The sequence below is a fragment of the Macrobrachium rosenbergii genome, chromosome 47 (genome assembly GCF_040412425.1).
Source record: "Macrobrachium rosenbergii isolate ZJJX-2024 chromosome 47, ASM4041242v1, whole genome shotgun sequence".
In the NCBI taxonomy this organism is placed as follows: domain Eukaryota; kingdom Metazoa; phylum Arthropoda; class Malacostraca; order Decapoda; family Palaemonidae; genus Macrobrachium; species Macrobrachium rosenbergii.
Window position 1 is genome coordinate 7,729,535 of NC_089787.1, and position 10,000 is coordinate 7,739,534.

The 10,000-nt window shown below is 43.0% G+C and overlaps 1 protein-coding gene across 1 annotated transcript; it reads right to left on the reverse strand.

Moving 5' to 3' along the window:
* Nucleotides 1-7,944: 7,944 nt before the first annotated feature.
* LOC136830843 (golgin subfamily A member 6-like protein 25) lies at nt 7,945-9,345 on the reverse strand. The gene has a single exon (XM_067090822.1). It carries the CDS (start codon nt 9,343-9,345, stop codon nt 7,945-7,947), a length of 1,401 nt encoding a protein of 466 aa, XP_066946923.1.
* Nucleotides 9,346-10,000: the final 655 nt, after the last annotated feature.

The following is a 10,000-nucleotide window of genomic DNA, read 5'->3' on the forward strand; positions in this document are numbered from 1 at the left end:
ATTATTCCAACAGAATTACCAGAAGGAAGACGTCTGCAAAAATAGTTCTACTGTACATATCTGACTATTCCCCCGTTTTGACAGAAATATTCTATTAGAAGAGTCTCCATCAATGGACGTAGCATTCTTAAAGGAACTGTGTTCCTTCTTTCTGCACAGCTGTTGTTCTGGATTATTCCAACAGAATTACCAGAAGGAAGACCTGCAAGAATAGATCTAGATATCCGACTATTTGCCCGCTCTGACAGAGATCTTCTTTTAGAAGAGTCTTCATCAAGGGACATAGCATACTTGAAGGAACTGAGTTCCTTCTTTCTGCACAGCCAGTGTTCTAGATTATTCCAACAGAATTACCAGAAGGAAGACATCTGCAAGAATAGATCTAGATATCTGACTATTTGCCTGCTTTAACAGAGATCTTCTATTAGAAGAGTCTCCATCAAGGGACATAGCATACTTGAAGGAACTGAGTGCCTTCTTTCTGCACAGCCAGTGTTCTAGATTATTCCAACAGAATTACCAGAAGGAATACATCTGTAAGGATACATCTAGATATCCAACTATTTGCCCGCTTTGACAAAGATCTTCTATTAGGAAAGTCTCCATCAAGGGACATAGCATACTTGAAGGAACTGAGTTCCTTCTTTCTCCACAGCCAGTGTTCTAGATTATTCCAACAGAATTACCAGAAGGAAGACATCTGTAAGGATACATCTAGATATCCAACTATTTGCACGCTTTGACAAAGATCTTCTATTAGGAAAGTCTCCATCAAGGGACATAGCATACTTGAAGGAACTGAGTTCTTTCTTTCTGCACAGCCAGTGTTCTAGATTATTCCAACAGAAATACCAGAAGGAAGACATCTGCAAGAATACATCTAAACATCCGACTATTTGCCCGCTTTGACAGAGATCTTCTATTAGAAGAGTTTCCATCAAGGGACATAGCATACTTGAAGGAACTGAGTTCCTTCTTTCTGTACAGCCAGTGTTCTAGATTATTCCAACAGAATTACCAGAAGGAAGACATCTGCAAGAATAGATCTACATATCCGACTATTTGTCCGCTTTGACAGAGATTTTCTATTAGAAGAGTCTTCATCAAGGGACATAGCATACTTGAAGGAACAGTGTCCCTTCTTTCTGCACAGCCAGTGTTCTAGATTATTCCAACAGAATTACCAGAAGGAATACATCTGTAAGGATACATCTAGATATCCAACTATTTGCCCGCTTTGACAAAGATCTTCTATTAGGAAAGTCTCCATCAATGGACATAGCATACTTGAAGGAACTGAGCTCTTTCTTTCTGTACAGCCAGTGTTCTAGATTATTCCAACAGAATTACCAGAAGGAAGACATCTGCAAGAATACATCTAAACATCCGACTATTTGCCCGCTTTGACAGAGATCTTCTATTAGAAGAGTTTCCATCAAGGGACATAGCATACTTGAAGGGACTGAGTTCCTTCTTTCTGCACAGCCAGTGTTCTAGATTATTCCAACAGAATTACCAGAAGGAAGACATCTGCAAGAATAGATCTAGATATCCGACTATTTGTCCGCTTTGACAGAGATCTTCTATTAGAAGAGTTTCCATCAAGGGACATAGCATACTTGAAGGAACTGAGTTCCTTCTTTCTGCACAGCCAGTGATCTAAATTATTCCAGCAGAATTACCAGAAGGAAGACATCTGCAAGAATAGATCTAGATATCCGACTATTTGTCCGCTTTTGACAGAGATCTACTCTTCGAAGAGTCTCCATCAAGGGACATAGCATACTTGAAGGAATTGTGCTCCTTCATTCTGCATAGCCAGTGTTCTAGATTATTCCAACAGAATTACCAGAAGGAAGACATCTGCAAGAGTAGATCTACAGATCCGACTATTTGCCCGCTTTGACACATATATTCTATTAGAAGAGTCTCCATCAAGGGACATAGCATACTTGAAGGAATTGTGCTCGTTCTTTCTGCACAGCCAGTGTTTTAGATTATTCCAACAGAATTACCAGAAGGAAGACATCTGCAAGAATAGATCTAGATATCCGACTATTTGCCCGCTTTTACAGAGATCTTCTATTAGAAGAGTCTCCATCAAGGGACATAGCATACTTGAAGGAACTGAGTTCCTTCTTTCTGCACAGCCAGTGTTCTAGATTATTCCAACAGAATTACCAGAAGGAAGACATCTGCAAGAATAGATCTAGATATCCGACTATTTGCCCGCTTTTGACAGAGATCTTCTATTTGAAGAGTCTCCATCAAGGGACATAGCATACTTGAAGGAACTGAGTTTCTTCTTTCTGCACAGCCAGTGTTCTAGATTATTCCAACAGAATTACCAGAAGGAAGACATCTGCAAGAATAGATCTAGATATCCGACTATTTGCCCGCTTTGACAGAGATCTTCTATTTGAAGAGTCTCCATCAAGGGACATAGCATACTTGAAGGAACTGAGTTCCTCCTTTCTGCACAGCCAGTGTTCTAGATTATTCCAACAGAATTACCAGAAGGAAGACATCTGCAAGAATAGATCTAGATATCCGACTATTTGCCCGCTTTTGACAGAGATCTTCTATTTGAAGAGTCTCCATCAAGGGACATAGCATACTTCAAGGAAATGAGTTCCTCCTTTCTGCACTGCCAGTGTTCTAGATTATTCCAACAGAATTACCAGAAGGAAGACATCTGCAAGAATAGATCTAGATATCCGACTATTAGTCCGCTTTAACAGAGATCTTCTATTTGAAGAGTCTCCATCAAGGGACATAGCATACTTGAAGGAACTGAGTTCCTTCTTTCTGCACAGCCAGTGTTCTAGATTATTCAAACAGAATTACCAGAAGGAAGACATCTGCAAAGAATAGATCTAGATATCCGACTATTTGTCCGCTTTTGACAGAGATCTTCTGTTAGAAGAGTCTCCATCAAGGGACATAGCATACTTGAAGGAACTGAGTTCCTTCTTTCTGCACAGCCGGTGTTCTAGATGATTCCAACAGAATTACCAGAAGGAAGACATCTGCAAGAATAGATCTAGATATCCGACTATTTGAACGCTTTTGACAGAGATCTTCTATTAGAAGAGTCTCCATCAAGGGACATAGCATACTTGAAGGAACTGAGTTCCTCCTTTCTGCACAGCCAGTGTTCTAGATTATTCCAACAGAATTACCAGAAGGAAGACATCTGCAAGAATAGATCTAGATATCCGACTATTAGTCCGCTTTAACAGAGATCTTCTATTAGAAGTCTCCATCAAGGGACATAGCATACTTGAAGGAACTGAGTTCCTCCTTTCTGCACAGCCAGTGTTCTAGATTGTTCCAACAGAATTACCAGAAGGAAGACATCTGCAAGAATAGATCTAGATATCCGACTATTTGTCCGCTTTTGACAGAGATCTTCTATTAGAAGAGTCTCCATCAAGGGACATAGCATACTTGAAGGAACTGAGTTCCTTCTTTCTGCACAGCCAGTGTTCTAGATTATTCCAACAGAATTACCAGAAGGAAGACATCTGCAACAATAGATCTAAATATCCGACTATTTGTCCGCTTTGACAGAGATCTTCTATTAGAAGTCTCCATCAAGGGACATAGCATACTTGAAGGAACTGAGTTTCTTCTTTCCATCTGTTCTAGATTATTCAACAGCCAGAAGTTCATCTGCAAGAATAGCTAGATATCCGACTATTTGTAGATTATTTCTAACAGAAGTTCCAGAAGGAAGACATCTGCAAGAATGAGGTCTTCTTTCTGCAGATATCTGATATCCGATATTTGCCATTTGACAGATATTTAGAAAAGTCTCCATCAAGAACATAGCATACTTGAGACTTTTCTTTCTGCCAACAGATGTCTCAAAATAGATCTAAATATCCTACTATTTGTCCGGCTTTGACAGAGATCTTCTATTAGAAGAATCTATCCATCAAGAGACATAGCATACATTGAAGGAACAGTGTTCCTTCTTTCTGCGCAGCCAGTGTTCTAGATTATTCCAACAGAATTACCAGAAGGAAGACATCTGCAAGAATAGATCTAGATATCCGACTATTTGTCCACTTTTGACAGAGATCTTCTATTAGAAGAGTCTCCATCAAGGACATAGCATGGAAGGAACTGAGTTCCTCCTTTCTGCACAGCCAGTGTTCTAGATTATTCCAACAGAATTACCAGAAGGAAGACATCTGCAAGAATAGATCTAGATATCCGACTATTTGTCCGCTTTGACAGAGATCTTCTATTAGAAGAGTCTCCATCAAGGGACATAGCATACTTGAAGGAACTGAGTTCCTTCTTTCTGCACAGCCAGTGTTCTAGATTATTCCAACAGAGAATTACCAGAAGGAAGACAACTGCAAGAATACATCTAGATACCGGATTATTTATCCACTTTGACAGAGATGTTCTATTAGAAGAGTCTCCATCAAGAGACATAGCATACTTGAATGAACTGAGTTTCTTCTTTCTGCAGTGATGGTCTTCTAGATTATTCCAACGGAATTACCAGAAGGAAGACATCTGCAAGAATAGATCTAGATATCCGACTACTTGCCCGCTTTGACAGAGATCTTCTATTAGAAGAGTCTCCATCAAGCTTCATAGCATACTTGAAGGAATTGTGCTCCTTCTTTCTGCACAGCCAGTGTTCTAGATTATTCCAACAGAATTACCAGAAGGAAGACATCTGCAAGAATAGATCTAGATATCCGACTATTTGCCTGCTTTGACAGAGAACTTCTCTTAGAAGTCTCCATCAAGGGACATAGCATACTTGAAGGAACAGTGTTCCTTCTTTCTGCACAGCCAGTGTTCTAGATTATTCCAACAGAATTACCAGAAGGAAGACATCTGCAAGAATAGATCTAGATATCCGACTATTTGCCCGCTTTGACAGAGATCTTCTATTAGAAGAGTTTCCATCAAGAGACATAGCATACTTGAAGGAACAGTGTTCCTTCTTTCTGCACAGCCAGTGTTCTAGATTATTCCAACAGAATTACCAGAAGGAAGACATCTGCAAGAATACATCTAGATATCCGACTATTTGCCCGCTTTGACAGAGATCTTCTATTAGAAGAGTCTCCATCAAGGGACATAGCATACTTGAAGGAACTGAGTTCCTTCTTTCTGCACAGCCAGTGTTCTAGATTATTCCAACAGAATTACCAGAAGGAAGACATCTGCAAGAATAGATCTAGATATCCGACTATTTGTCCGCTTTTGACAGAGATCTTCTATTAGAAGAGTCTCCATCAAGGGACATAGTATACTTGAAGGAATTGTGCTCCTTCTTTCTGCACAGCCAGTGTTCTAGATTATTCCAACAGAATTACCAGAAGGAAGACATCTGCAAGAATAGATCTAGATATCTGACTATTTGCCCGCTTTGACAGAGATCTTCTATTAGAAGAGTCTCCATCAAGGGACATAGCATACTTGAAGGAACTGAGTTCCTTCTTTCTGCACAGCCAGTGTTCTAGATTATTCCAACAGAATTACCAGAAGGAAGACATCTGCAAGAATAGATCTAGATATCCGACTATTTGCCCGCTTTGACAGAGATCTTCTATTAGAAGAGTCTCCATCAAGGGACATAGCATACTTGAAGGAACTGAGTTCCTTCTTTCTGCACAGCCAGTGTTCTAGATTATTCCAACAGAATTACCAGAAGGAAGACATCTGCAAGAATAGATCTAGATATCCGACTATTTGTCCGCTTTGACAAAGATCTTCTATTAGGAAAGTCTCCATCAAGGGACGTAGCATACTTGAAGGAACTGAGTTCTGTCTTTCTGCACAGCCAGTGTTCTAGATTATTCCAACAGAGTTACCAGAAGGAAGACATCTGCAAGAATTGATCTAGATATAGGACTATTTGCCCGCTTTGACAGAGATCTTCTATTAGAAGAGTCTCCATCAAGGGACATAGCATACTTGAAGGAACTGAGTTCCTTCTTTCTGCACAGCCAGTGTTCTAGATTATTCCAACAGAATTACCAGAAAGAAGACATCTGCAAGAGTAGATCTAGATATCTGACTATTTGCCCGCTTTGACAGAGATCTTCTATTAGAAGAGTCTCCATCAAGGGACATAGCATACTTGAAGGAACTGAGTTCCTTCTTTCTGCACAGCCAGTGTTCTAGATTATTCCAGCAGAATTACCAGAAGGAATACATCTGCAAGAATAGATCTAGATATCCGACTATTTGCCTGCTTTGACAGAGATCTTCTATTAGAAGAGTCTCCATCAAGGGACATAGCATACTTGAAGGAACTGAGTTCCTTCTTTCTGCACAGCCGGTGTTCTAGATTATTCCAACAGTATTACCAGAAGGAAGACATCTGCAAGAATAGATCTAGATATCTGACTATTTGCCCGCTTTGACAAAGATCTTCAACTAGAAGAGTCCTCATCAAGGGACATAGCATACTTGAAGGAACCGAGTTCCTTCTTTCTGCACAGCCAGTGTTCTAGATTATTCCAACAGAATTATCTCCTGGTGTCCCTCTGGTATCCTTCTGGAGGCCTTCTGGCATCCCTCTGGATGCCTTCTGGTGTCCCTCTGGATGCCTTCTGGTGTCCCTCTGGATGCCTTCTGGTGTCCCTCTGGATGTCTTCTGGTGTCCCTCTGGATGCCTTCTGGTGTCCCTCTGGATGCATTCTGGTGTCCCTCTGGATACCTTCTGGTGTCCCTCTGGAGGCCTTTTGGTGTCCCTCTTGTGGGCTTCTGGTGTCCCTCTCACCCTGAGAGCTCATCCGCCTGCCTGCCAGACAGCCATTGACTCTCTCCGGGAAAGTTCTTCCGCCTGCCGAGATGGGGGAATCTCACCAGCCGTTGACTCTCGCTGAAAGAGTTTGTCTGTCTGCTGAACAACCGTTGGCTCTCGCTGGGTGAGAGGTCCTCCGCCTGGCCAGGTGGTTGGAAAGATCCCCAGCCATTGGCTGTCGTCCTGAGAGCTGGTCCTCCTACCTCCAAACAACTGTTGGCTCACACCTTGAGAGCTGGTCCTCCTGCCTCTGAATAACTGTTGGCTCTCATCCTAAGAGCTGGCCCTCCTGCCTCTGAATAACTGTTGGCTCTCATCTTGAGAGCTGTTCCTCCTGCCTCCAAATGACTGTTGGCTCTCACCCTGAAAGCTGGTCCTCCTGCCTCCAAATAAATGTTAGCTCTCACTCAGAGAGCTGGTCCTCCTACCTCCAAATAACTTTTGGCTCTAACCTGTAGCTGGTCCTCCTGCCTCCGGAGTTGCTTTTGGAGAGTTGCTCTGCTTGATGAGATGGTTGGGAAGGTCCCAGGCCAGTTCTCCCTCTGAGACGCCATTGACTCTAGCCATTAAGAGTTCCTCTGCCTGACGAGTTGGGGGAAACTCACCAGCCGTTGACTCCCACAGGGAGAGTTAGTCTTCCTGCTGTTGACTCTAGCCAGTGAGAGTTCCTCCGCCTGACGAGTCGGGGGAAACTCGCCAGCCGTTGACTCCCACTGGGAGAGTTCTTCCGCCTACTAGGGGTGGGGAAAGCACAGGTGTAGACTCTAGCCAGTGAGAGTTCCTCCGCCTGACGAGTCGGGGGAAACTCGCCAGCCGTTGACTCCCACTGGGAGAGTTCTTCCGCCTGCTAGTGGTGGGGAAAGCACAGGTGTAGACTCTAGCCAGTGAGAGTTCCTCCGCCTGACGAGTTGGGGGAAACTCGGCAGCCGTTGACTCCCACTGGGAGAGTTCTTCACCTGTTGGGGTTGGGAAAAGCACAACTGTTGACTTTAGCCAGTGAGACTTCCTCCGCCTGACAAGTTGGGTCAAAATCACCAGCCGTTGACTCCATCTGGGAGAGTTCTTACGCCTGTTGGGGTTGGGAAAAGCACGGCCTCTGATCATTTCTGAGGGGTTTGTCCTTCACCCTACCGTTGTTGTCCATTTGAGGGCCTGTTGTCCTAAGGCTTGCTCCTAAACTTCGTTGTTTTATATTCTCGTAAGGAGGTCAAGTATCTGCCCTTCTCATGTGCTTTGGCCTTTTCTATTTTCAGCAAGTTCTCCATCTTCTGTCCGTGATGGAGAGCATCCTCAAGTTTGTTGGCCATTTCTTCTATTTTCTCATCCCTCTTCTTGACCTCCACAGCAAACCTATCTGTAATCTTTGCTTTATATTGTCGTAGGGAGGTCAAACATCTGTCTGTCTCATCAGCTCTGGCCTTTAATATTTTTAGGTAGTTCTCCATCTTCTTTCCGTGATGGAGAGCAGAAACAAGTTGGCCGGCCATTTCTTGTGTCTTCTCATCCCTATTCTTGACCTCGACAGCAAAGCGATCTCTAAGCTTTTTTTCATTTTCTCGCAAGTTGGTCAAGTGTCTGTCCATCTCATTTGCTTTAGCCTTTTCTTTTTCAACTAATTTCTCCATCTCCTTTCCGTGATGGAGGGCAACCTCAAGTTCGTTGGCCATTTCTTCAATTTTTTCATCCCTTTTCTTGACCTCCACAGCAAGGCTATGTCTAACCTTTGTTTCATATTCTCTTAAGGTCAAGTATAATTCCATCTCGTCTGCTCTGGTCTTTTGTCTTTCACACCAGTTCTTCATCTCCTGTCCATGATGGAGAGCAACCTCAATTTGGTTCTCCAGTTCTTGTTTTTCACGTTTCCAATTTTGTTGTTCGTTTGAGAGAGATTCTATTTGATGGTGTTTGAGTATAACGTCCGCTTCCAAGATTCTTATGTAGTCTCCCAGGACCTGTTCTCTTTTATGTGCTTCTGCCAAGAAATTCGCCGTCTTCTTTCCTTGAACCTCAGTTTTATGTTCCAGTTTTTGAATTTGGTGTTCCAGGTCTAGTTTTTCACGTTTCCAGTTTTCTTGTTGCTTTAAGAGATCTTCTGTTTGACCATGTTTGACGAGAAGCTCCGCTTCCAAGGCCTTGAAGTATTCCCCAAGCGCCTTATCTCTTCTGTTTGCTTCTGCCAACAAAGTCTTCGTCTTCTCGCCATCATTAAGAGCAATCTCAAGTTTGTTGGCCAGTTCTTTTATCACATTATTTCGTTTCTGGATCTCCGCTTCAGCTTCATTCCTAATTTTCTTCATCTCTTCAGCTTCGTGTGTTATTAAGTCTTTCTCTCTGAACAGCTGTTCTAGTCCTGTGTCTTCTAGTGGGTTTCTCTCTTCGGACAGCTGTTCTGGTCTGGTTTCTGCAACAGCCTGTCCCTGTCGGCGTTGCTTTTGTTTTTGGTGACGTATCCATTTCTTATAAGCGTATAATCCAACAGAAACCATGACGCCAATGAGACGTCCAACAGGAACTCCTGTCGGCCATCCGTCATCCGTCAAGTGCCATCCAACATCCGTCATTGGCATCGGTTCCAGATTCGGTGCCTTCGGTGAGACGAGTCCGACATCGACAACTTTAAGCACTGGTGTTTTTGCAAGATCAGTGGAAACGAATTCCTCTATAATTGTAGTCGCTGGCTGACAGCTGGCAACCAGGCCAAACAATGGACACAAATATTTACGTAAATGAATAACCATGCTGAGAGCTTAACTATTTAAGGACCTTGAGCTTATCCCTAGTTTTTAGATTTCTTTCCTCATTCTCCGGAGGAATCCCAAGAGAGGAGGAAGCCGTTTGGGTCGATCCATGAGTCCGCAACCTATAATGGATCGTAGAGACTGATTTGAAGCTCAAGAGTTCGGAGTCCGAATTGATATGGAGCCTTTTTCCGGACCCAGCGTTGGCTCCAGGAGTCGCTTCGAACTTGTGAAGCTCTTTTCGATGTCGGAGGATTCTGTAGGAGGATCCGGGGATCCCGTGCCTGAGGAGCGTGGACGTGAAGCTGCTGAATCATTTATATCAAAGGAAACGAATTTCAGGGGATATTCTAAATACCACTTCAAATGGGCGATGCAGGCCGGAGATCCACATATCTTCAAGGTGTGCCCATCGCCTTAACAACTCTTTTTAATTGAGGCGCTGGAATTGTCACCGAGGATAAATTAATAGACACAG